Source organism: Canis aureus, chromosome 21 (genome assembly GCF_053574225.1).
Source record: "Canis aureus isolate CA01 chromosome 21, VMU_Caureus_v.1.0, whole genome shotgun sequence".
NCBI lineage: Eukaryota > Metazoa > Chordata > Mammalia > Carnivora > Canidae > Canis > Canis aureus.
In genome coordinates, this window is record NC_135631.1 from 30,457,785 (window position 1) to 30,483,038 (window position 25,254).

Genomic DNA, 25,254 nt, shown 5'->3' on the forward strand with positions numbered 1-25,254 from the left:
CTGCTGTAAGGCCCACACTGTCCAACCTCCAACCCAGGCTTGGGCGGCCAAGGAGAGCCCCTGGGGATGGATAGGCGCAGGAGCTGAAATCTGAGGCCCTACAAGACCCAGCTTTGGACCCCACTGACCAGTGGTCCCTGAGAGACCTCCTTCTCAAGAGCCCTGGCTGTGGCCAGCCCCAGATAGTTTGGGGGACTCCCTGTGACCCTGGCTGGTCTCAAGTGTTGGCCCCACAGACTCTGTCCAGTGCAGCCTCAGGACACACTCAAGCCATTTGGGGCAATTTATTGAGGTTTTAAGGTTGGGGGAGGGGAGGCAGCACACCTGTGCATGTGCACGGGCATGGTGAAGGGTCCCCCCCCCACGCGAGCACACACCCACCGGTGGAGCAGTGTCTACACATCTTCCACCCCAGGAAGGAGCCATGGCCCTTGAGGCGTAACGAATTTTGAATGTCCCCCCTTCTCCAGGGGGCTTGGTGGGCTTGGCAAGGGCCAGGGCAGGTGTCCTCAGCCTCCCCCTGCTCCCCACAGCGGAAACCCCAGGCTCGGGGGCATTCTGTCTCAGGCCCAGGGCGCCAGGGCACCCCACTGCACGGGGAATGAGACCTCTGGGGCCGCCCACTCTCTTGTCCGGGCCGGGCTGGCCTTGTCCTCGCTCATGTCATGGGAGCCCGGGGCGGGGCTGGCAGTGGACGTCCATTCCGGGGCAGGAGCCACTACCTCCAGGAGTTCTCCCTCATTGGGGCAACTGTGGGAAGGACATAGGCTGAGGGGCCTGGGGAGGCCCCAGGAAGACCTTGTCCCGCCCGAAGGGGGGAAGGCAGACATACTCTCTGGGCTCAGGCTGGACACTAGAGTGGGATTCTGGGCGGTTCTCGCGAGGGGCTCTTCTCTGGCCGGAGGCAGAAGGTCCTACGGGGAGAGTAGGTCAGCTTGGAGCTCGGCCGGGCCTCCCCCCCACCGGCCTCCCTCCAGGACCACTCTGACCTGTGTGCTGGGGGGGCCCCTGTCTGGCCGCGGGGGTGGTGGCAGCGCAGCCCCCGTCTGCTGGATGAACTGCTGCAGGTTACACTGACGGAGCTCCCGGTTCAGCTCCTCGAGTTCCTGGGCTTGGGCCTGGGGCACATGGATCCTCAGGGGACCGACCTTGAGCCCAACCCCAACATGGGCAGGGGCTCGGGGGCCCGTGGGCTTACCTGCAGGGCATGCTCGGCTGCCTCCAGGGCCCTGCTCACCAGGGCCAGGCTGCCTTGCACCTCCGCACTCTGCCGCTCCTGGGCAGCCAGGTCCTGGCGCAGGCGTTCAGTGGCCGACGCTGTGGGCGAGGACGGCCCAGGGGCCTCCGAGGCCAGATGCAGTTCAGCTTCCAGGGCACGGGCCTGGGCATCCAGGGCCTGTAGCCGGGCGGCATGCTCGGCGGTGGCGGCGCTCAGGGCTTGCAGGCGCGCCTGCCCCTCACGCTCCCGCGCCTGCTCCCGCCGCAGCTCCTGCTCCCAGAAGGCCTCCTGACCCAGCTCCACCGCGTTCCTCCGCACCCTGCGCTCCAGGCCCTGCAGGTCCACGCAGGAGCCTGGCATCGGTGATACGGGGGCCACAGGCTCCGGCAGCGCGGGGCTGGTCAGCCCAGGGCACCCGAGGCTGAGGGTCAGTGCCTTGCGCTGCTCCTGGCCCAGCGCCGGCCGGGACTTCGAGGGGAGGCTGGCACGGACTGAGCAGCGCTCGGGAGGGGGGCAGCTGTCTGAGGAAGGCCTCCCAGCGAGGCTGGGCCCTGTCCGCCTCAGGACAAACTGGACATCACTGGCAAACTGTCCACAGGTAGCCTGGGCACCCACCGGACACTCCTGAGGCAGCAGCTGCCGCTCCTTTTCTCTGAGACGCTGCACAAGCACAAAGCGGCCCGTCTGGCCTGGGGTAGGAGAACACGGATCAGCCTACGTCCCTCCCCCGATGGCACACACCCTCCGTCCACCTGGCTTGAGGAGTTGGGGGAGGGCAGGGGGATCAGCAGCCAGCCCCACCCTCCCGGGGGCAGGGGCCGGGTCCAGGCCCACCTCAGGCCCACCTGTCGGCCCACCGTGCCTGGAAGGACTCACCTATGGCTTGCGCTAGTGCGATGACCACTTCCTGACAGGTGGTGTGCTCCGAGACCCCACAGACCACGCGCTGTATGCCGTCCACCCACACCTTCAGCTCCATGGCTGCCAGCCCCAAGAGCATCCCTGTCCGGCAGGGAGGACAGAGGCTTCAGGGTCAGGCCCCGCCTGCCCCCAGCTCGTCCGGCCGGCTCTCCCGTGCCCGTTGTCGGGGTGGACGTAGTGAGACCAGCCCCCCGGCCGCCAGCCACTGCCCCTCCAGCAGCACTTGGAAGCTCCCCGCTCCGCAGGCCGCTCTCGCCCCGCCCCACTACCGGAACAAGGCGAACCATTAACCAGGTCCAGGACTTCCTGCCTCCCCGCTCACCTGGCTCCGAGGGCACGGCCCCTCCCGCGGGACGCCGTCCTCGGGCACCGCAGGGCACCCGCAGCGAACGCGGCTCCCCGCTGCCATGGGAACGCCCCCTCCCCCGCGGCTCACGCGGCGGCTCCCGGGGCCCCTTCCCGCTCCCGCCAGCCGCCGCGCTCGCCCCCGGGCCGCTGCAGGTGCGGCGCGGCCCCCACGGCCGCCCAGCCCGCGCCCTCTCGTCGGGGCTGCCTCCCGAGGCCGCGGCCCGCACGCGGGAGGACCTGGGGCCCGCGCGGCTCACCTGGGCGCCCGCCTGCCGCGGGGACCCACACTCCGCGGGCTGCCGCCCGGCGCCCGGCGCCGCCGCAACCTGCCGCCTCTAGCGCCGCGGGCGAGCCCCGGCTCGCCACTCCATTGGCCCGCAGCCCGAGCGCCCCGCCCCGCGCCGCCCCATTGGCTCCCGCCGCCGCCCCGCCCGCCCTGCGCCGGCGCCCATTGGCTCCCCCGCCTGCGCCCCGCCCCTCCCATTGGCTCCCCGCCCGCCCCGCCCCCGGCGGCGCCCAGGTGTGGGCGGAGCTCGGCGGGGCGGAGGGGCGGGCCGAGCCTGGTCCACGCACGCCCCAGGACCGCGAAGCACGCGGAAGCGCGTCCCCGGCCCGCGGCGGCGCGTGGGACAGGTGTCCCGGGCCGCCTCCCTCGGGGGCCTCGGGCCCGATGAGTCTCTTGCCCAGGGAGGGGCTCCGGCGTGGACCCCGCAGCCTCTGCACCCGGAGGGGCCGCCGGGGGCCCAGGGCTGGGGTCCCACCGCCCCGCCTCCATCGGGGCGGGTGCGCGGGCCTCGTGGGTCGGGGAGCGGTGAGCCCTGCGGGAGGCTGGCGCGCGCTGGCTTCTCCGGCTGCAGCCCTGCCGACCGCCCTGCTGGGGAGAAGGCCGCCCTCAAGGGCCGGGCCGGCCAGACAAAGACCTTGAGCTCCCCCCCTTCCTGCCCGCAGCCCCTGGAGACGGGTACATCCGCACCCCGTGCCCTGGGGAGGCCGAGACCAGGACACCTCAGTGCTGTCCGGGACCAGGCCTTCCGAGCCTGCTCCGCTCCCGCACGCTGGGCCCTGGGGGTCCTCCTGCCCGCCTGCTCCCCAGCACAGGAAGTCCTACAGAAAAGCGGGGGTGAATGAGCGCGGGGCGGGGTGAGGCTGGAAGGCGTCGGTCTGTGTCAGGTCTGGCGCCTCATTTCTGTTCTGGGCAGAGGGAACTGTTGTGGTTCTGAGAGTCCCTAGAGCTCCCCGAGGTGGTGGAGATGGACTGGGGAGGGGGAGGCTCCTGGCTTGGGGGTTACGTAGGTGGGCATCCGCCTCTGAGTGCCGAGAGGCTGCGGGAAGCACTCAGGAGGGGGGTCGCAGCAGGTGAGGGCCCGGCAAGCCCCCATACACGGGCAGCAATGCCCCCGCCGCTGCCATAGTCAGGCTGTGGGAGCCTCCCCAAGGCTGGTTGGGGTGGCACACTGTGTGTGACTATGGCAGGCCCTGCTGGTCACTCTGGGCCCCCGGGCCTGCTAAGGCCAGCTGGGCAACAACCCCGCCTCTCAGAGTTTCTCCTTCAGGCTGGGTCAGGAGGTGGGCCCAGGTCGTAGAGCTCTGGGGTCTCCCTGGAAGCTCCTGGTAACAAACAGCCCCTCCCCTTCTAGGTGCTGGTATCCATGGCAACACTATAGAGCCTTTATTTCCCTAGGTCTGTTTGGATTTCAGGCCTCAGGTGAGTGTTGGGGGTAAGGCCTGGGCCTGGGGGCATCACAGGCAAAGGACCAGGACCTCGGGTCCTAGAAGGCAAGGATGATAGGGGGAGGACAACAGGAAATGTGCAAACGCCCAGGTGACACATTGCGGGGCGGCGAGGGGGTGACCTGCTGCCTTGTCCTGGTCAGAAATACACAGACACGGGTGTACACATGACCAGCAGTTCAGTGTCCCGTGGGGTGCGTGTGCACACCTGCACACATGTGCCTCTTTGAAGTGGTGCTGTCTGGGGCTGTCAGACGTGGGCACACACTCGCAGCCACATAAGGAGAGCCCCACAGGGGTATCCACACATGGGACACGAGGACGACAGCCACATCATCCTCTCAGCTCCCCCAGGAACATCAGGAATGGCCCCTGAGTCTTGCCAAGAGGCTGAAGAAGCCAAGAAAGAGGCCCCCTTATCCCTTGTGGGCCAAGCACTGGTCAATGGCCCCCGGGAGCGTCCGGCTGGCACACTCCAAGACCCAGTGGCTCCCAAGTGCCCACAGGACACGAAGCCCAGCTCTTCACGGGTGGTCTTCTCCACCAACCTGCAGTAAGGGAGGGAGGGAGGGGTGGTCAGCCACATGGGTCTGGTCAGCCAGAGTGCAGGGCCTGATCACTGGCATTGCAGGTTGACCCCTGAGTCCCTGGACCCTCGCGCCCTGCGGCTGCTCTGGGGTCAACGGGAACTAGAGATCCAGGCTCTGAGGTGGGCCATCCAGAACCGCCCGGATGCCCGGCACTGCCATGTCCTGCAGGAGGTGGCTGGGATCCCACCTGAGAGGTGCGCAGCAGAGTGCTGGGCCCGCAGCCCCACCCAGCCTCGGTCTTGGCCGGAGCTCCTGGTTTTCGCCTGACCCTATCCCCAACCCCTGGGCCTGACCAGCACTCCAATTTAATTCTTATCCTGACCGTACCTCTAGCCTTAACCCTCACCTGGACCCTCACCCCCCACCCTAACCCTGAAAAAGCGAATATGCTCTGAATGTACCCAGACCCTAACTCTGAACACATTTACAGCCACTGGACCTAGACCCCCACCTACAAGCCAGACCTCCCAGAGCTGGACTTGGCCTGGCCCAGTGGAACTCTGGGCCCTTGGGCCCCCAATGTCAGTGAAGGGGAGCCCCTCCATCCCCCCTCCTTGGCTGCTGACCTCAAGGTGGGAGCTGCTGAGATCGCCCCTTCCCCCAGGGGTGCACGCAATCAGGAAAGGTTCCTGCAGAACAAGGATCAGAAGCTGACTCTGGAGTTGAAAAAGCAGAAGGAACAGGCCCAGCTGGTGAGGGGCAGGTGGGATCAGGGAGTTGGGCGGGGGACACAAGCTGGGGTGAGGATCAGGGCCCAGGCAGGGGTTGGCCGTGGGGGTCAGTGCCTGGAAAAGACTGTGCACACCTCTGCGCTCTCCTGGAGCAGGAGAAGTCCCAGCTGGAGGAACGTCTGCTGCAGACCGCGACCACCATACAGCAGCTGGAGGCTGAGCTGCAGGCCTTCCAGAAGTCCTGCCTCCTGCAGCTGGCCCGCTCCTCCTGGGTGGGTCGCATACTGCGATCTTCCACAGGCAGTGTGGAGGTAAGCTCCCCTCAGCCCACCGCCCTGCCTCCCGCGTCCCCTCCCCAGTCCTCGGACTTCCCCTGGACAGCCAGGGTCTCCCCTCCAGGTGCTTTAGCCCTGGCCTGCCTGGGAAGCCTGTCCCCCGACCCCAGCCCCGCCCCACCCCCAGGGCCGTTGGGAAGAACGCAGGGCAAGTGTGGCCTCAGGAGCGGTGAGGTCAGAGGGGAGAGGCTCCTTCCCGTGGTGCCTGCCCACTGGCCTCCACTCCCCTCTGGCAGGTGGTAACCGCAGAAACCCTGCTGGAACTCAGCGACCTCCCTGAGAGCGACCAGGGCCCCTCCGCCGGGGAGGTGAGCGAGGCTCTTCACGAGCTTTCACAGCTGGAGCCCCTTGGGAAGGGAGGGCCACATGCCTGTTGCTTCCCGGCCAGGGTTTCCGGCTGGAGGATGTGGACTGGAACAGCATTGCCCAGCGGTATCCTAACCTCTTCACCAACATTGAGTGCAGCTCAGACCAAAAGTAACTGTGCCAGTCAGGCAGTCCCCAGGGGCGCGGGGAGGGTGGACCCCAAGGTCTACCCCAGGTGTCCTGGCCCGAGTCCCCTACACCTTCCAGGGCAGCTCTCCCACCTGCAGAGGGCGAGGTTCATGGTGAAGGGAAAGGGCTCCTGAGGCTCTTCCCCAGGCCGGGCCCCTGGCTGCCCCACCCACCTTGGGGGGGCTAGAAGCCAGCGGGCAACGAGCAGATCAGCCAACCGTGGCCCACAGGCACCCACGGCCCCTGTCACCCCCAGAGGCGTCACTGTCAGGTGAGTGGGGCTCGGAGCTGCGTAGACGACACATGGAACAGCGTCTCAAGAGTGTCGAGTGGAGTACCCTGCCCTTGGTGGGTACTAGCAGCTCAGGGGGCACGGACTCTGGCTCCAGCAGTGGCCAGCTGGCTGCGCGATGCCGAGTGCGGAAGGTGACAGGACGCCCGCCTCGCTCGCCGGGCCGCAAGTCTTCTGAGCCCACCGAGGCCCACTCGAGGATCTTCAGCAGGGAAATGCAGACACAGACTGAAGGTGGAGTGGGTCTCCCCCATGACCCCCCCCCCGCAGGGCCATAATCTCAGCCCAAAGCCCTACACAGCGTCCCCCAACAGCTTGACCTTCACAGCAGCCTGGGGCAAGGCCGCTGGGGCCTCTCTGGTCTCACTCCTGGGGCCAGGGGGGTCTCGGGTGATGCTTGCTGCTGCGGAGGCACCCTCACGGGAGTACCACCCCCTGCCCCTGGTTCTTGGAGTTATCCCCCTGCTTCCCTCAGCCTCCAGGGTCCCGCCATCCCTCCTGCTCTGGATCGGACCCCCGGAGCTGTTCTTCTCCCCAGTCCACCCTCAGCGTGCTGCAGGTCAGTCTGGCCTCGCATGACATGTCCCCAGTGGATGCTCCATTTGGAGGTGCCCCTTCCAACAGGTCTCCTTTCCCCGGATCTCCGGAAAGCCCATCAGGACCAGCCTGGCAAGACTGTCCTGACGGGGGAGCCCTGTGCAGGTCCAGAGCACGGGCCTCCCAGGCGCCGCTGGAGGTGAGGGGGTGACCCCGCAAGGCCACAGCAGGAGGGGGTCTGCTACCGGGGGCGGCCGGGGGAGAGTGCCCGAGCCTGTCTGCAGTGCCCCTACCCTCCCTGCTCCCTGCCCAGCCCGACGGGTTCCTGCCTGAAGATCATTGCTGTTAGCCGCCGGGACAGGTTTGTACGTGTCCTCAACCAGTCGCTGGAGGAGACCGTGGACCTGAGTGGCCTCACGCTGCAGCAGCTTGTGCAAGACTTCCCTGTGTGCATGTACCGCTTTCCCCCGGGCACGCTGCTGGCGCCTCGGCACCACGTCACGGTGCGCCCCGCTGCCTGCGAACCCTTGCAGCGCCGCTGGGACCCCCTCCCTCCTAACCCTGCCACCCCCCTGCCGCGTGCACCAGGTTTGGGGTGAGGGGCCCCGCAGCACGAAGAAGCAGTTGCCTTCGTCCTTGGGATTCCACTTCAACCGAGGATGCGTGACTCTCCTCCTGAACCCCAAGGGCGAGGTGAGTATGCATCTCAGTCGGGGGCGGGGTGGGGGCGAGCCCCGCGTCGTGGGGGTGACCTTCGTGCCCCTCCCGGCTGCCCCACAGGTCCTGAGTGAGTATCAGGCCCCCCACGGCGTGTCCCGCGGCTCAAGGATCTTCGTGGACAACGCCGACTTGTCCATTGACCGCTTCCCGCTCCCAGAGGCCGCGCCTGCCGCCGCCACCTTGGAGCAGATGCCCGGGACCCAGCACTCGCGTGCGGGCAGGGCGCGGGAGCCCCGGGCCAGACGGCGGAGGCCCCGGTGAGCACCTCCCAGCCTCCCCCCTGCAAAAACGGCCTCCGCAGAGTCCCTGCGAAGGACCACTCCCCAGCCTCAGCTCCAGTCCCCTTGGGGCCGCCCCCCACCCCGTAACTCAAGACCACCTCCAGGCCTCCGCCCTGCCCCCCCAGGCCCCTTCCGTCCAGGACCGCCCTTCCCTCGGGGGGCGGGCTCCGCGTGTCACGACGCCCTCGCCCCACCGGGACGCGGGGCCCCTTCCCGCGGCAGAGCGCCAGCAAGCTCTTCCGCCCGCCCGAGGCCACCGGGACCCGCGCGCCGGAGCGCCTGCCCGCCATCCCCGGTGAGGACGCGGACGCGGAGGGCCGGCGGCCGGCAGGGAGGGGGAGGGGGAGGGGGAGGCCGGCCGACCCCATCGGTCACTGCCCCTCGCAGAGACCGGGCTGTGCCTCGAGGACCGCCAGGCCAGGAAGGAGCCCAGGGTCCTGGTGAGTGCGCGAGTGCGCGGGCTGTGCCCGGAGCCCCGCCGCCCCCCGCGCCCCTCCACGCCCCGCCCCCCGCACTCCGAACCCCCACGCCCTCCTCTGCCCCGCCCCCTCTGCGCCTCGCCCCTATACGCCCTTCCTGCCCCCGCCCCTTGCCCTGGCCCCGCCCCTCGCTCACTCTTGACCACGCCCTCCCGCATGCCCCGCCCCTCGCGACCACGCCCTCCTCCCGCCCCGCACCCCCGGCGCCCGCAGGTGTGCAGGAAAACCGTGGACCGGAGCTGCCCGATGGTGGCGCTCTCGGTGCAGAGCACGGCTGAAAGCAGATTCGGCTTCCGCTTCCTGCCCTGCCCGCCGGTCACCGCGGGCCCTAACGTACGGGTGTAGCGGGTGCGGGGGGTGCGGGGCACGGAGGTTGGGTGCCCGGACCGAGGGGCGGCGCTGGGGGAGAGTCGTGGGAGGCAGGCCGTGCCAGCTGCATCATATATTGAACCAACGTCACCAACGAAGTAAACCGCGTTTATGTACACCGGAGTCAAAAAGGATTCGCTTGGTTTTGGGGTCCCTCCCCCCAAGGGAAGGGAGCTGGCCGCCCGTCCCGCGTGGGCGAGGAGCCGCACCGGTGCCCGGGGATGGGAGGCCTGGCTGCACCCTGGCCTCCGGAGGGCCTGCCGGGGCGCTGCTGGGGCCCGCCACCACCGCCCCCCCCACCCCACCCCCCGGGCGCGGGCCCAGCCTGTCTTCCAGGCCTGCCCCTGCCCCTTCCTCCTGGGAAGCCAGGCCCCGTGGGAGGAGTGGGCAGCTGACCCGCTCAGCCTGGCCTCTTTTCTTATGCCCGACTCCCCTCCACCAAGAAGGGTCTCTCCTGTGTCAAGCCATTACCCAGTCCCACACACTCCCCAAGAAGCCCCGGGCTCCCTGAAGTCAGAGTTCACATGGGGTCCCGGGCAGCTTGGCAGTGTGGGGGGGTGGGGGCTACACTAGGGGGGGGCCTGGGCTGGGGTGATAGGGTTCAGGTGCAGCATGCGCCGCAGGCCAGGGACTCTGGCTGCTGAATCTGGTGCTGCCTTTGGGCCTGGACATCCCTGGGCTCGAGGGCTTGGGCCTGAGGTCACCTCCAGGGCTCTCAGAGCCGTCCCTGCAGCCAGCCCCTGCCCCAGGCCAGCTCCCTGGCCCAGGCCAGGCCCTAAGCTGCACAGAGCTCTGAGCCTGCGCCTCTGGAACTGCAGGCCTGTGGCCCCCCAGGAGCTGTGGCTAGAATCAGAAGGCATCTTGGGGGGACAGGGGATCAGGTTACAGCCCAAGGTCCTGAAAGGCTCTGGAAAACAAAGATAGCCTGTCAGACGAGGGGCCCCAGAGGGTGGGGGTCACCACAGGCAAGCTGGCAGTGCCCACTGTGGTCTCTCCCCCAGCCCTTCACTGCCCCCACCCCAAGGCAGCAGCCCTCTCTTGCATTCCTGGGTTCCCCTGGGAAGTGTGGCTCTACAGCCCCATGACTTTGGGCTGCTGGGGCCAGACCCACCTCTGGCCTGGGCTCTGGCTCTGGGTCACTGGGTCCCATCACCAAGGGTGGCCCTGGGCCAGGTCCTAAACCTCTGCGTCGAGTGAGCCCCTGGCACCCCCATCGGTGCAAACCGGACGTCTCACCTGGCCCTGGCCTGGGGTGGGAGGCTCCGGTACCCCTTGTTTCCTGAGTCCCCACTGTCTGTCACTGCTCCACCCTGCTGCCCTGCCTGTTCTCCCCCCACCCCCCAGGACCCCCCTCCAGCCCCTCCCTGCACTGGCCAGCGCGGGGAAGGCCAGATGCTTTGCCTGCCGTGCCCCTGTTCCCTCCTGGCCCTTTTACTCCCCAGCCACAGGAGGGCCACTCAGCCCCCCTTTAAGCCTGTGCACCTGCCGCCCCTGCTTGCCCCTTCCCAGGCTTGCCCACTGGGTTCTACCAGTCAATTCAGACCCTTCCTCCAGGAAGCCTCCCTGGGCTCTGCTGGGTGAGAGGTCTTCCACTCAGCCGTGGTCACTCTGCAGCCGGTGTCCTGAGCCTGGCACAGGCCTCTGTGCAGAGTAAGCGTAGCCACCTCCCTGCCTCGGTCTCCTGGCCTGTCTGGTGCCCTCTCCCCTCTGTGGGCCTGTGCCCTGCTCCCTGCCCAGTGGGCCTGCCCTCTGTTTCAGTCCAGACTCCCTGCTCACACCCCTCCGTCCAGCTGCTGTGGCCTTTGATCCCATGGGCTCAGGGATTGGAACCCCTCGCCTGTAAGCAGCCCCCCAGGAGAGGACCTCCCTGTTACAGCCCCTCGCCGAGTCCAGCTGAGGATGGGGCCCCAGCTGATGAACGCTGGTCTGGGGCCGTGTGTGGGATCATTCTCAATACCTGGGGCCAGGCACGGGGGGCCGGAGGGAGTCTTGGGCCTAGACTTGTCCTCTTGCTCTTCAGGGTTCCTCCGTGGACCCCCGGAGGCCGTGGCACCTTCCTGCTGGGACTCCAGGGACCTACCAGAGAGGGGGTTAGAGGGGAGAGAGGGCTGCCGCCCTGCCCTTAGAGCTCATCCCAAATGAGTGTGACCCTGGGACGATCCCCCGGCCTCAGGCCCCCACGGCCAGCTCCTCCAGCCAACCTGGGTACCAAGGCAGCCCCAGCCATGACCTCCCAGCAGCCAGGACATGCACCCACCACAGGCCCAGCTCCCTGTGGGCCGGAAGCCTAGCCAAGGCCAGGAGGTCGCCGCTGCTGTCTGTCTGGTCAGGCCCTGGGATAGAGGCACTCATAGCCGAGTCCTCCAGCCTGTGTGGGGGCAGCGGCTCCGGTGCTGCCCAGGCCTGGGGAGACAGAGGGCTGGTTTGGGGGCACAGTCTTCAAGGGGGCCGGGTGGGGAGTACCCTGCAGATGGAAGGACGTCTCTGGCTGTGGGAGAGCGGGGGCATGTGGCCAGCAGTGCCTGCAGGCAGGGTACCGCCAGGCCAGTTCGCTGGGCCCCTGGGGTAGCACTGCAGTCCTGACCCACTTGCGGGTGGCAGGGCATACCTGGCACTGGTGTCGGCGCTCCCGCAGGCCTTTGGTGGGGTTCCCGCAGAGGACCCGGCCAGCACCTACAGACGAGGGTGTGGCTGGGTCTGGTTTGGCATTGAGGGGCTGCAGGGTCAGCTTTGTGCCGAGGGCGGTGAGTTACCGTGGGTGAGGTTGCTGCTGTCATCCTCTGGAGCTGGGTCCCTGGGAAGCAGGCTTTCAGGCAGGGGACCCCCAGGGACCAGTAGGGAGAGGGGCCATGGCCTGGGGGCCCGAGGCTGGGTGTCAGGCAAGAACAGCTCGGAGCTGAGTCTCTGAATGTTGGCTCCATGGGGATGATCTGTCCGGGGGTCAAAATCAGAGGTCACTGAAACCCCCGCGAACTGGCCCACCCAAGAACCACCCCACCCGCGGCCAAGACTGTCCACAGACAGGGAGCCCTGCCACCCAACATCTGTGTGTCTGGAGGCCCACACGCCCCCCAGGTGCTGCTCACGGGGAGGTTATCCCGGGCTCTGGGAGCCCAAGGGTAAAGCCTGGAAGGGGCAGGAAATGTGGCCGTCCATCTCGGGAGGCCTGGGGGAGCCAGGGTACAGAGCTCTCTCCCTGGGGGTGGTGGGGGTGCCCCCTCTTCTGGGGCTCTGTTGGTAAGGTCTCCAGGCTGGGGGGGTGGCCCTTGCCAGAGGGCGGGTGGATGGCTGGCATACCCATCCCAGGGAGCAGGCCATCGAAGACACCGGCCTCCTTGATGGCCTCCTTCACCATGAGCCAGTCCTGGTCCAGCTTCCAGGAGGCCGGCAGGCCGGTGTGTGCAGCCGGCACCTCATCCAGGACCTGCAGCTGGGGGATGAGCTTCCTCACCTCTGCCCGATAGTTGTAGCCCCGGGGCACCTGCAGGGTGGACGGGTCGGGCAGGCCTGGGTCCGGGGGGCCTTCAGGCCAGCTTTGTCCTGTGGCTGCTTTCCCCAGACCTCCGTAGGGCGAGGCCGGGGAGCAAGGGTTGGTGATGCTGCCCCACCCTCCCAGGGCTGGCCTGGGTCACTCTTGGCTCCCAGGGGGGACTGTGGGAACCCCGCGCTCTCCCCCAGTGTGATCTCACTCTCTGGCTTACAGCCAGGGTCCAGGGGTTGGGCAGCTTTGTGCGCTGGCACCATCCAGCCGAGGCCAGGAGGGTAGCAAGTGTGAGCTCCAGGTGTGCACGGGCCCAGGAGGAAGGAGTGCATTTCCACATAGGGCACACGGGGGCGTGTGGGGGATGGAGGGGCCGTTGGACTGGGCCTGTACAGGGGTGGGTGTGTGATTCTCTGCGCAGACATGCATGGCTTCATGTGTCACGTGCATGCACTTCATGGGGGTGCCGTATGGGCTGGGGGGCATGGCGGGTGTGCGCGGGGCCCTGCGGGGCCCTGTGGGGGGCCCTGTGGGGTCTGGTCCTGGCCCAGAAGTTCTCCAGCGATAGAAGAGAATGAGCTGATGGTGAACAAGTCACGGGGTGCAGGTGGGCAGAGAGGCCCCTGGGGCCGTGGGGGGGGCGCAGGGTGCCTCCCCGTACTGTGCATACGCTGCTGGGGTGCCCGGCACACACACCTTGCTGGAAGGGCTGGGCCCTGGCCGCAGGCACACCAGGTTGCCTTCCAGAGTGAGTGTGGCCAGCCGCGGGCACAGCTGCAGGTAGCGCACCTGTCCCAGGTCGTCCACGCTGTTGCCTTCCAGGTCCAGCACCTCTAGCTCCTCGAGCAGGCACAGCGGGCTCAGGTCTGAGATGTTGTTGTAGGAGACGTAGAGCTCCTGAGACAGCAGGGGGCTCAGCCAGGGCAGGGCCTGGCACCATCTCCCCAGCCCAGGGCACCCCAAACCCACCTTCAGGGCCAGGAAGGAGCCAACGCCGTCCAGGTCAGTCAGGCCACAGCGAGCCAGCCACAGCACCTGCAGGCGGCCCAGGGAGGTGCCCAGGTCTCTGCAGAGGGCAGGTCAGCTGGTCAGCACTGTCCTGGGCTGGAGGCCACGCCTGTCCGTGAAGGCCCAGACCCTCCGCGCCCATCCACCCCCCACGCGTGGCCCTGTCCACCTGCAGGGTGCCGGTGACCCGTGGCCGTGGGAGGCCGCCTGCAGGCTTAGGGGCCCCAGAGCCGCTGCCCCCCTGCCTTCCCTCCTTGCCGCAGCGGGGAGGGCGGGGCGGGGTGGGTGGTGCTGCCCTGGTGCTGGATGACTTGGGGCCGCACCTGCTGCCTGTGGCCCTTGCCCATGGGGTCCACCCTGGGGGGCTTCTCCCTCCCTCCCCCATCCCTCTGGCCTTTCTTGGATGGCTTCCTCCTGTTGCAGCCCTCCTGCAGCCAGCTGTGCCTGCAAGACCCTCGCCCGGGCCCCTGTCGTGGCCTTGTCCCTGCCACCCCCCCCCGCCCCGCCCCGCAGGCTCCTCTTGTCCTCTGTGTCCCTTTCCTTCCCGCCGGCTTCTGGGATGTTCTCGAGGGTGTGTGCTTTGCACTGCGCCTGCGTCCCCAGGCTGAGGCCCGGAGCTCTGCCGCTGGTGTGCCCGTCCTGGAGGAGGTGTTGGGGCCTCCTTCTCCTTCCGGCACTGCTCTGCCACTGTACGTGGCCGGTTCGTGGCCCTCACGCGTCCGCGCCGCAGCGCCTTCAGGATCTCGCATCTTTCCTTGGGCCTGCAATTGTTTGCAAGATACCAAGAAGCCACATCTCCCGTGTCTCATCTCGGACGATGACATTTGGAAGCTTGACTCCCTTCCCTGGGTGGTCCGGGCTCCTCTGGGACCGTGTTTTGCCTTTTCCCTTCCGTGCCGCGGGTACCCCAAGGTTTCTGACTATACTCGCAGTAGCTTCTCGGGCATTCGGACTGGGAAGGAGGGTGTGGAGCCCAGCTTGGAAGAGCAGGTCCCTGGGGGCCCTGGCTGGGGCTTCCCCGCCCCAGGGAGGAGCCGGTGGGGGGCAGTCGCTGGGGGTGGAGCCGAGCATGGCTCCCAGGCCCTGGCCCGCGGTCTCCCCTGTCCCTGCCGCATGGTCTCCCCACGTTCCTCCTCATGGCCCCGCTCCCATGTGCCCGTGCTCGTCCCCTGCCCCCTCCTTGAGACATGCAATGATGCCCTCAGACCCCAGCCCAGCGCGCACACCCCTCACCTGGCCAGCTTGGCCTCTGCCATTCAGTTCGGGACACTTCGCGTGTGCCCCAGCCTGTTGCCGTGAGTGGGTTTTCCCATCATCTTTTAATTGGCTGACATCGTGTCCAGCAACCCCTTCAAGGGGGCGGGTGCTAATCAAACCACTCCGGGTCTCTAACTCATTCAGAAACGCTGGCTGGGCCTTGAAGTCTGGGGTCAGGCCTCCTTCCCACGGTCCCATCTTCTGCTGTGCGCGTGTCCGTGGAGGAGCCCAAGGAAGACTTCCTTCCTCTTCCTCTTAAAAGAAGACGTGGTCTTGGGGATCACTGGGTGGCCAGCGGTTTAGCACCTGCCTTTGGCCCAGGGTGCGATCCTGGAGTCCTGGGATCAAGTCCCACGTCAGGCTCCCTGCATGGAGCCTGCTTCTCCCTCTGCCTGTGTCTCTGCCTCTCTCTCTCTCTCTCTCTCTATGTCTATCATAAATAAATACATCTTAAAAAAAAAAAAAAAAGAAGAAGAAGAAGACATGGTCTCTTTCCTTGGCCGCCTCCGAATTTCACCTCTCCGGGGTAAAGACCCGGGTAGCTGTATTAGGGACCGCTGGCAGCCCGCTTTTCATTCTCTTCTTTCCGTCTGTAGTTGAAAGGTTTCGTTTATGTCTGATGAGTTTCCTTTGATCCTTGAGTATTTGTTCTGTTCTACAACCCCGGTTTCCTCCTGCAACGGTCACAGTCACGAGCGTGGACGGCGGCGGCCTGTGCTCGTCGCGGTCCTTCCTGCCTTCCTGTGCAATCTCTCCTTGACTGGGTTTCCTGCAGTATTCCTCTCGTCTGTCTTCATTTCCTAGCTGGTGACCGTGGTTTCATTCCCTTTGTTTTCAGAGTCTGTGGTTCGCACCCAAGGCACGCGGCCGGACCCGGCGGCGGGGGAGGCTGGGCGGCTGCGAGCCCGGCTGAGAGTGGGGCGCTCCGTTTTTATAGAAGAATAAAGATTGGGAATAACAGGTTCCGGCTCTTCTCAGATTAAGTAGGAAAATTACCAAATACTTAGAAGTGATGACAAAAAACAAAGCGTGCCAAATTTGTGGACCCTGCCCGGGGCTGTACCTGAAGACAATTTTATATCTTTCGAAACATTTCTCAAAAAAAACCTGGAAGGATGACAACAGTTAAGCTGAGCATTTAGCTCAAGGAGCTGGAAAAAGGACAGAAGCAAACTGCAAAAAGAACAAGGAGAGGGGCACCTGGGTGGCCCAGTGGTTGAGCATATGCCTTGGGCCGTGATCCTGGAGACCTGGGATCGAGTCCCACGTCGGGCTCCTTGCGGGGAGCCTGCTTCTCCCTCTGCCTGTGTCTCTGCCTCTTATGAATGAATAAATGAATAAATAAATAAAATCTTAAAAAAAAAAAGTTTCAAGGTTAGAGCAGCCGAAAAGAACAAGCAGAGGGAGAAGCAGCCTAGGAGTTGGCCTGGATCCCAGAACGCGAGGAGCACGGCGCCGGGGCTCTGAGGGGCGTCCCTGAGCACCCAGGCAATCACTGCCAGCAAAGGGTATCAGGTGCTGCGGTGACCCGGGTAGCGCTGCTGCTGGCGTGGTATCAGGTGGCGGTGGCCCCGGAGCCTGCGCACTGATGGCCGGAAGGGACGGTACCATTTTCTGGCCCTGTCGCCGCCGTGCAGAGGAGCTCATGCACACAGCCCTGGGGATAAAAGGCCGAGCACGAGCTGCCTGTCGTCCACCCTTGGCGCCAGAAAGTAAGGAAAAGGAGCAGGGCCGGGAAGTGAAAGGCAAGCCTCCTAACTCGCTGAAACCCCAATGGAGTTAACAGACTCCTCGAATCAATGTGAGTTTGGCAGTATTTCTAGGGACAAAATAAAGACACGATGTTGGCAGATATAAGACCCGTGTGTAAGGCTCCGTGAGGTTTCGCTGATTTGCAGAATGTCTCCATCCACAGGATGCTTGTCTGCATCTGTGATAATCACCCAGAAAACACAACAGGAACGGGACCTCATTCGTGATCATAAAGACACTATAAACGTGGGAATTCCTGGTGTCAGGGATCCCCGGTTTCACAGGGGGCTGGGGTCCTGCCCGGGGCTGGGCGGCAGTGGGGTGGGTGGGGAGGCGCGTCCCCATGCCATCCTCTTCCCGGTGGCTGGTGTAGGACAGTGTACACCCGCGACCACCTGCCCACACTGACGCAGGAGGAGTGCTGGGAACCCGCTTGTTCCTACGGGTTCACAGGAGGGCACTTCCCCTGTTACAGGTGAATCGTGTCGCCCACAGCCCCACCAAACGCACATGCAGCCGTCCTAACCGCCAGCCGTCCAGCACGAGACCCTATCGGGAGCTCAGGTGGGTGCTCATGGTGGGGTGGGTACTGGTGTCCTCAGAAGGGGACACGTGGACGCGGATACACACTCGGCGCCAATGCCCTGCGATCGCAAAGGCAGAGTTTGGGCGGGTCACTCTACAAGCCCAGGAACGTGGAAATCGCCCGCAAAGCCCCACGGGGCGAGAGGAAAGGGGGTTCCCACCCACAATGCGGGGGGAGCCAGCGCTGCCCGCCTGGGTCTCGACGTCCACCTCACAACCAGGCAAGAGTAAGTGTCTGCAGCTCAGGCCGCCCGCCCCCTGCGACCCCCGTGCCAGGGCCTGCGGCTGCAGAAGCCGTCAGGCCCGGGGCGGGGGAACATGAGGATAGAGGGGCACCTGCTGGGGAGACTGGCTGAGGGCCCAGAAACCACGAGACAGGAGCCCTAACGTCTGGAGCGTCACAGGCTAGTCCTGAGCTCAGTCCGCGGGACCGTTACGTCCAAGCAGCTCCCTCTTCCGAACTGTTGTCCACGTTCAACCCGTGGACGTTTGCAAACATCCCGCGGCTGAGCTTCGGGATTTGAGAACAGAAAGAACTGCAGGGCTCGCTGCGTTTCTCGCTGTTGCCGGCCAGGGGCAGAGCGCGTGTCCTTGCCATTTACCATCGAGTCACCGTTCTTGGAATTGACTATTTTGTGTCGTCACAAATGGTGTGTCGTATTTCCTGCTTCTATGACACCGTCCACGGGCCTTCGTGACCTTCATCCTCGTGTCATATGCTCTTTACGGACTTTGTTCTCCTCCGAGCGAATCTGTGCCTTAACGGGGAAGGAATAAATGCGATTTTCCGTCGTCGTTAGCCCAGAAAGGTGTCGCCCCGTCCGTGAGGCCGCGGCCTCCCTGCGCGAGCACGGTGTGCCTCAGATGCCCGCATCTAGACCCTTGGGGGGCGGCAGCGCTGCTTCCCGCTCTGGGTCTTGGGGCCACACACCGAGGGACAGGTGACCTTCCAGTTTTCTTTGCTTCCATTTCCAGATCCTCAAGTGTCCTGTTAAATTCTCCTCGATGCTTATCTGATAGGTAGCAGCGTCCGTGAGGAGGATCGAGAGGGCAGTTTTGAGGTTGCTTGATAAGGATCTTTACGGCTTCACCTGGACGGGACTGGGTGCCTGGAGCCCATTTACAACACCTGGAGAACTTTCTAGAACTCCGACTGGAATCCCCCGCCTCATGCTGGCTGGCCCTGGCTACATAGAACCAGCAGTGCTTGCTTGCCCGCTTTGTTCTTTAGATTTATGTTTATTGGAGAGAGCGAGCGAGAGCAGGAGAGCGAGCGCACTAGCAGGAGGGGCAGAGGCAGACGGAGACAGGATCCTGTGCTGAGCGCGGAGCCGGACACGGGACTTGATCCCAGGACCCTGACATCATGACCTGAGCTGAAACCGAGAGGCGGACGCTGTGCTGACTGCTCCCGCCAGGCACCCCAAACCAGCCGTGTTTCCGTGCGGCCTGCTTTGCCTGAACACCTAAAACGGCCCCACTGTGCTTCCGCTTTGTTCTTTCCAGCCAGTGAGGTACACGGAGGACGTTCATCGGTCCTTAGTTTCGAATTTTGTCTTTCAAGTTGATCATTAAAATGCTGTTGGGTTGTACGCGAGGCCGTGCTCACCCGCGGGGCTGATGGGCCCCAGCACGCCCCGGCTCCTGCCCCCCCGGTGTGGGGATGCCCACCCCTGAAGGCTCGGCGGTGTGGGGGCCCCCACCACACACCCTTTGCTGGTTGGGGACCTTTTGCTGAAGGTCGGGGGCACCTTCCAGGCACCCCACAGTGGGTCCTTGGAGACCCTGTCGGCCGCACAGCCTGGGGTGACCGGCCTGACGCTGACCGCGGGCCCTGGGTGGCCTGTGTCGCCCTCAGCAGGTGCCTCCGCCCAACAGGGGGGTCGGTCACACGAGCTACATGTCCCGGGGTCAGGCTGGCAGGGTGGGCACGAGGGCCGGGAGGCGGAGACGGCAGGTCACCCGGGAGCCTCTTCGTGGGGACCCTCCCCGCCCCCAGGCCCGAGAGGGGCACTCACCTCACGGAGCCCAGGCAGCTGCCGTTCAGCTTCAGCTGGCTGAGCTTGGGCAGGTGCTTCCCTGTGGGCCACAGGCGGGTGGCAAGGCCTTATTCCCCTCCCTTCCCTGCACCCCCCGGGGCATCGGTGGCCCTTGCCTCTGTGCTCCATGGCTGTCGGAGCCCCAGCGGCAGCTCCTGTGAAGAACAGGGCACTGACCCTGCGGGACAGTCCTGATCCCTGGAAAGAGGGGTTCAGGGGGGCCTGTGGGCCCAGGACGTGCCTGCAGAGGGTGTAGGATGGGCCTGTTGGATGCAGGGCAGACCTGCAGGGTTCAGGACAGGCTCATGGGGTGTAGGGCATGGCTGTGGGGTGTAGGACGGGCCTGTTGGGTGCAGGGCAGACCTGTAGGATGCAAGGCAGTCTCATGGGGTATAGGGCAGGCTTGTGGGGTGTAGGATGGGCCTGTGGGGTACAGGGCAGGCTCGTAGGGTATAGGGCATGCCTGTGGGGTGTAGGATGGGCCTGTGGGGTGCAAGGCAGACTCGTGGGGTGTAGGATGGGACTTTGGGGTGCAGGGCAGGTTCGTAGGGTATAGGGCATGCCTGTGGGGTGTAGGATGGGCCTGTGGGGTGCAGGACAGGCTCGTGGGGTGCACAGCGTGCCTGTGGGGTGGAGGGCAGGCTCGTGGGGTGCAGGGCGTGCCTGTGGGGTGCAGGGCAGGCCCATGGAGGGCAGTGGTCCAAAGACCAGAGCTTCTCTGGCAGCATTCAAGTGGACGGGACCTCCCACAGAAGTCTGAACTCGCCAGCAGCAGGGTGTGGACAGGGAGGGGCTCTCACCAAAGTTCCCCAGGCTGTTCTCACGGGTGTTGACACACATCTCCAGCATGTTCACCAGTCCAAGGTCATCTACCTGGGCCAGGGCCCGCTGCAGAAATCGATGAGGACTGAGCCCTGGAACCGGACAGTGGTCACTCCCTCCCAGGGTTGCCTCTGCCTCCGGCTGTGGGGCTGCCCAGATGCTGTTCCAACAGGTCCCACAACAAAACAACTCAATGGTGGAACGGTGGGTTTAGCACCGGGTTGGGGGGACGTGAGTGCTGCTTACTCCTGCAGTGCCCCCCGTTGGGCCCTGCCCCCCCCCCCCACCGTGAATGAACACAAAATGAAAAGGAAACGAAACACAGAGACGCACGTGAACACCTGGAATGTCCGCGGCTACCGCAGCTCCTGGTGTGTGGAGCCACCGGCTGGGTGGCGAGGCTGGGTCCACCTCCAGGTCCAGCCAGGGTGTGGCGGGGCTCACTGCCCTCCCGGTGCCCTGCCCCTGGCCCTCCCTGTGTGGCCAGGCTGGACCCTCCCTGTCCCACTGTCCCCGGCAGGGAGCGCCGTCCCCAGCCCGCTCCATGCACAGGTGGGCCAGTGCCCCGGGTGCCCTCTCAGAGTCAGGCTGTTGTCACTGCAGCCTGGTCTCCCTGTGGCTCCAGGATGGCCCAAGACGGGAGCATCCCCCAAGTTCCGGGCATGCTGGCCCTCCCATGAGCCCACCCAGGCTGTCTGAACCCAGGCCTCACATGTGCGGGGGACACAGGGCCCCAGGGCAGGTGGGAGAGAGGTGGCCTGCAGCGGCGAACCTGTGCCCTGGGGTGGGAGCAGGGCTGCTGAGGAGCGGCTGGGAGGCGTCCCGGTGGGGTCCGCACTGGCCCAAGACAGCGGGGAGCCCTGGGCCTGCAGGCCCACGGGAGGGCCGCCCGTGCAGGAGCCAGCTTGCATTGTGGGGCGGGGGCCGGGCCTGAGTTGCTTCCACCTTCACTGATGAGGCTGTGCGGAGGCTTCTGAGAGCCGTTGGGGGTGGGTGGGGCAGAGACCCCGGGCAGCCAGGCTTCCCTCCGCATGTGGGGGGGGGGCTGTACCTGGGGGGCCCCTTAGCGTGGCCCCCACCACGTGAGGCGCCGACTTGCCCGGAGAGGTTGCGGGTGGGAACCGGAGTCACGAGGCTCCGCGTGTCCTGGTGGCCCCAGGGTGGGAGCGGGGGCTTTGGGAGAAAGCCTCACCAGCTGCCCCCGTCAGCGAGCAGAACCCCGCGGTGGAGCCCACTTACACAGCCTGCCCTGGGTGCAGGGCGCCCTACTTAGCCCGCGGTTTCAGGGAGCCCTGGCAGCTTGCACCTGCTGTGCGCCCCGCACCTGGACGGTCTGCCGCCCGGCCTCCCCCCAGAGCAGCAGCTGCTCCAACTAGGGGCTTCCCTGGCTCCCGGAGCGGTTCTCGGAGCGGCTGCTGACGCCTGGCCCACAGGTGCACTGGGCGATGCCTGCCAGCCTCCCTGCCTCGCTGTCCCCGATGCCTGGGGCGGCCCTGAGGACGCCGCAGGGCTGAGAGCGTTCATCCAGGCCAGAGGGCTGGCTGGACATCGGGCCTGGAACAGTGGTGCCCCATGCAGACCCCTGCGGCCTGAGCCCCAGCCCCCCAGCGCTCACCAGTCGGGCAGGTGACAGGTACTCCTGTACCAGCCGCTCGCCATGGCTGTCCCTACGGCTGCCCGGGTCCTTGCTCTGTGGCCGAGGGTTGTACGGTCCTTGCCAGCCCAGCTCCCGCACTCGGACAGCGGCTGTGCCAGGCCACGGCCCGTGGGCTCTGTTGCAGGCCTGGTCCATTCACATGCAACCTGCTGGGAGAGGCCGAGGGCAGAGCTACGAAGCCTCGGCTCTTGCTCGCACTCGCAGCCTGGCGGTGACCCCGCACGGCAAGCCTGTGGGGTTCCTCCTGCCTGGCTCTGATGGCCTCTCAGCCTCTCAGTCTCAGCCTGCCCGCGGGCTTGGGGGCACCCCATCCTCCAAGGTCCGCAGCGGGGGTGCTGGGCCCAGGCTCCCCTCTCGGAGGTCCTGCCTAGGCTGTGGGCCTGAGGGGGCCACTTGGACCCAGGTCACGTTCGCTCCGTCAGCCGCGGCCGGCAACAAGCCACTGGCTCAGGCCCTGTGTGTGTGTCTCCACACCTGGGGGCCTGGGACCAGGCTCCCAAGCACCCCACCCCTCCACCCACTGAGCCCCCTCACCTGGAGGCACTGCCTCTTCCCACCATGGGTCAAACATCCAGGCACGGAGGCAGCATGTGTCTCCAGGTGGCACCTGCAGGAGGGAGTTGGCGTGGCCTCCTGGCCAGGTCGCTGTGCCCAGGGGACTTGGGACAGGCAGGGAGGAGGTCACAGGGCAGAAGTGGGCAGGTGTGGAGGTGCTTGGGGCTGTCAGTGTAGGCACCGGCCCTCAGGTCCTTTGGATCATCCTGATGGGGCACCTGGACGGGTTGATGAGGAAGACAGTCGGGTGGTGACTGACCATCCTCTCTGCAAAAGGGGTCCCAGGTCTGCCTCTCTGGACTCTCATGGGCTGGCCGCCTGGCACCCTGTCCTTCCCAAGCCCCCTCACCCCCAGGCTCCACGGGAGCCCGTGTCCCTGGACACCTGCGCCAGGCTCACCTGGTACTGCTCCTTAAAGATGCAGATGCCTGGCCTGACCCCAGATCCCAGAATCATGTCCAGGGGTAGAGCCGGAAGTCCGCCTGGAATGTTCTGGGAACGCCCCCCAGTGTGGGTTGAGGCCTCACTGACTCCTGCCCTGTATCCCCTCCTGCCCTTCCTGGATTGACTTTCCGCCTAAGTCTGACTCCTTCTGGGGTCCTCTGTGTTTTACTACGCGTTCCGCTGAGCGAGCCCCAGGCTGCGGGGCCCGGGCAGGCAGGATGCTCACTTCCTGCGCCCGCAACGCACGGGAGAGAGGCTCCCCCCGATTCTCCGAAGGGATTGTGTGGCGCGTGCACACGCCAGTGCTGCTCTCATCTCTCGGGCCCTGCAGACACTCAAGCCGCACCCTCTCCATCGTGCCTGGGCTGGGGGGTGGCCAGCTGGGCCTTGACAGAGGCGCTGGAGGGGTGCTGCGCGGGCTCTGTGTGCCTCAGTGGCCTCATCTGGAAGGTGACCCATACACCGGGGATCCAAGGAGGTGAAGGCCATGCAGGTGAGCCCCACCATACAGACTCATCGGGTCTCCAGCCAGGATTTCTTTCCAGAAGCTTCCTCTGCCGTCTGCCTTTCTCCAGTGGGCGAAAAGCCCCAAGCCTGGCTGGGGACCTCAGCACGTGCCTCCTGGGACTACGCTGCCCGCTCCCATCCCAGGCCTGCCAGCCTTGGGGTGTGGGGAGTGCAGGGGCTGGTCCGGCTGCAGCCCCAGGAGGCCCGTGGGCAGCATGAAGGGCCAAGCCCGCCGCCCTTTCCTTCTGTGCCTCACAGCAGCCGACCAGCGGTCCTACCCTGGACTGGGCCCAGCGGACGGTCCCATCCGGCCCCAAAAGTCTCGGGTCCAAGGAGCAGGGCCTGGGTCGCTGGCTGCAGCTTGCACGTGCACTGTCCCCTCACGTGCATGCACTGGCTGGACCTGTCCATGCTGCGCGGGGCCCTGCGGCCACCCTGCCTGCCACTCGGGTGGCCTCTCTGCCTCCGTGGCCCAGGCTAATGCCAGCCCTTGGCCTGGCTCAGCAGCAATCTGGGTCCACTCCACGCCTCCCCCCTTCGCTGCAGAGGGAGGGGCGCTGCGGGCAGGGCCTAGTCTCTCCTAGGTCCCCACTAAGGGAGTCTGGGTCCCCACCTCCCCCTCTCCTGCAGGGGCAGAGCCTGGAGTCCCTCCTACCCTGGGGCCTGGGAACTCTTCGGAGCCCGGCTACCGGTCGTGGGCTGAGCCCCTGGAGACCAGATTGGACATCTGGGGGTACCGCTGAGCCCCCACTGGCTTTGCTGCTTCATCCTGGAGCAGCCATCGGCCTCAGTTTCCCCCCAGGCACGGGGGAGGTGCAGCGAGGCCTGAGGCCCCAGGCCCAAAGGTGTGCTGGGCTCTCACCAAAGGGGTCGGTCTCGGTGCCACGGGCCGGGCGCCCTCCGCCGCGGGGCGCGCCTTCCGACTCGGGGTCGTTCTTCCGGTGGCGGGGTTGCGGCCCTGGGCGCCATGGCAACGGGGCCGGGGCATTATTTGAATGCTCAAATATTCATGAGGCCGCGGGACTCTCCGAGGCTCCGCGGTCGAGCCACGCCCCTTAGCAACGGCTGCTAGGGCAGGCCGGGGGCGGGGCGACCGCGGGCGCATTCGGGGCCCGGAGGGTAGGGCCCCACGTCGTGGGCTCCCGTGGGCTGGGAGGGAGCCGGGGCGGAGGTGAGGCCCCACCGGGCGGGGGGACCAGCGCGGACCGGCCGGGTGTCAGCGCCCGCGAAGGCGGTTATCAGGCGGAGCCCAGCGCCCACCTTTCCCGGCCCTGGCCCTGCGGGAGGGACCCCCTCCTCTAAGGGTGGCGATGCCAAAACAAAAGGAAAGCGCCCCCGAAGACGAGGGAAATACAGACCTGGACACCGGGAGGGGTTTGGGGTGTCCGCGCTCTCGGGGGACGCCGCCACTCGCTTTCACTGCCGCTCCTTGACTCCGCGTCTGTGCGCGTCAGCGGGCGCCGGGCTCTGTCCTAGCCACCGCGCAGTGCACGGGCCGGCCAACCGGCCACGGCCTCGGCACGTGCTGTCGGCGATGTGTGCGGGCGGGGCAGCCCCCCCCCGAGGGGCCCGCCAAGGTCACGGCCTGCAGTGGGAGGGGCTCCACGAGAACAGCGCGCGCCGGCACCGGAGGGGGCAGGACGGGAGGGCGGGCAGGGCCGCCAGAGCGGGGCCAGCCTGGGCGTCCTGCGGGCTGCACCGTTCTTCCTTTTTGTAAACAAGCACGGTGTGTTGATGCACTACTTTGAAATTTAAAATAAAATGTCGAAACCACGTCTTTTTTGAAAGTCTGGAAAAGATGCGGGGTGTGCGTGTTCGCGCTCCGGATGGGGGAGCCGTCGGCACGCAGCCCTCGGGCAGCTTTCGGGCTGGTTTGCAGAGGGCCCATCGTTAACTGGGCCCCGCGCAAGCGTCTGCAGGGCCGGAGCCTCCGGGCTAGGGGGCTGGGCGGGCCGGCCTGCAGGGGGAGGCTGAGGAGAGGGGCGAGGCTGCGGCCCAGCGAGACCCCTGGGGCGGGATCAAACGATGCTCCGCGCCGCGCTGCCCCTTGTGGCCTGGGCGCCCCGGGTGCCGCGCGCACGACGAAGCCGAGGTGCCAGGCGCCCGTTCCGGAGCCACCTGATGGGAACGGGGGTGTAGGGCACCGAGCCCCGGCCATG

General features: G+C 66.2%; 3 protein-coding genes and 1 long non-coding RNA gene across 18 annotated transcripts; 1 reads left to right on the forward strand and 3 right to left on the reverse strand.

Annotated features, from left to right (window-relative positions):
- Positions 1–269: 269 nt before the first annotated feature.
- Positions 270–2,874, reverse strand: RASSF7 (Ras association domain family member 7). The gene is given in 7 exon segments (XM_077863716.1): positions 270–750; positions 833–872; positions 875–914; positions 990–1,118; positions 1,199–1,908; positions 2,096–2,221; positions 2,746–2,874. Coding segments are annotated over 6 exon segments (1,230 nt in total). The 5' UTR covers positions 2,220–2,221; positions 2,746–2,874; the 3' UTR covers positions 270–563.
- Positions 2,875–3,093: 219 nt separating this feature from the next.
- On the forward strand, positions 3,094–9,107 carry LMNTD2 (lamin tail domain containing 2). Of its 7 annotated transcripts, none has more exons than XM_077863717.1 (16): positions 3,094–3,449; positions 4,126–4,310; positions 4,565–4,772; positions 4,851–5,003; positions 5,414–5,501; positions 5,636–5,791; positions 6,052–6,123; positions 6,204–6,292; positions 6,541–6,836; positions 7,227–7,338; positions 7,453–7,642; positions 7,728–7,832; positions 7,920–8,116; positions 8,266–8,435; positions 8,528–8,580; positions 8,833–9,105. In XM_077863717.1, exons 2-16 carry the CDS (start codon positions 4,271–4,273, stop codon positions 8,962–8,964), a joined length of 2,061 nt encoding a protein of 686 aa, XP_077719843.1. In that variant the 5' UTR covers positions 3,094–3,449; positions 4,126–4,270; the 3' UTR covers positions 8,965–9,105. The 7 variants fall into 7 exon arrangements, with proteins under 7 accessions (XP_077719843.1, XP_077719849.1, XP_077719848.1 ...); XM_077863723.1 differs by having other exon boundaries at positions 3,304–3,449; positions 4,126–4,193; positions 8,833–9,106; XM_077863722.1 differs by lacking the exon at positions 3,094–3,449 and adding an exon at positions 3,460–3,628 and having other exon boundaries at positions 4,126–4,193; positions 8,833–9,107.
- LOC144292849 (uncharacterized) lies at positions 4,568–5,814 on the reverse strand. The gene is made up of 2 exons (XR_013360239.1): positions 5,376–5,814; positions 4,568–4,767 (listed from the first exon to the last, which is right to left on the reverse strand). It is a non-coding gene; the product is annotated as an uncharacterized LOC144292849 (long non-coding RNA).
- Positions 9,076–24,612, reverse strand: LRRC56 (leucine rich repeat containing 56). Of its 9 annotated transcripts, XM_077863725.1 has the most exons (14): positions 24,454–24,587; positions 23,958–24,053; positions 22,124–22,362; positions 21,548–21,735; positions 19,911–19,998; positions 19,090–19,150; positions 13,439–13,535; positions 13,166–13,366; positions 12,286–12,469; positions 11,742–11,918; positions 11,597–11,661; positions 11,246–11,391; positions 10,946–11,064; positions 9,076–9,895 (listed from the first exon to the last, which is right to left on the reverse strand). In XM_077863725.1, the coding sequence occupies exons 4-14, from the start codon at positions 21,722–21,724 to the stop codon at positions 9,558–9,560; spliced, it is 1,653 nt and encodes a 550-aa protein (XP_077719851.1). In that variant the 5' UTR covers positions 21,725–21,735; positions 22,124–22,362; positions 23,958–24,053; positions 24,454–24,587; the 3' UTR covers positions 9,076–9,557. The 9 variants fall into 9 exon arrangements, with proteins under 9 accessions (XP_077719851.1, XP_077719857.1, XP_077719856.1 ...); XM_077863731.1 differs by lacking the exon at positions 23,958–24,053 and having other exon boundaries at positions 12,286–12,418; positions 13,259–13,366; positions 24,454–24,612; XM_077863730.1 differs by lacking the exon at positions 23,958–24,053 and having other exon boundaries at positions 13,259–13,366; positions 24,454–24,612.
- Between the last annotated feature and the right edge of the window lie 642 nt (positions 24,613–25,254).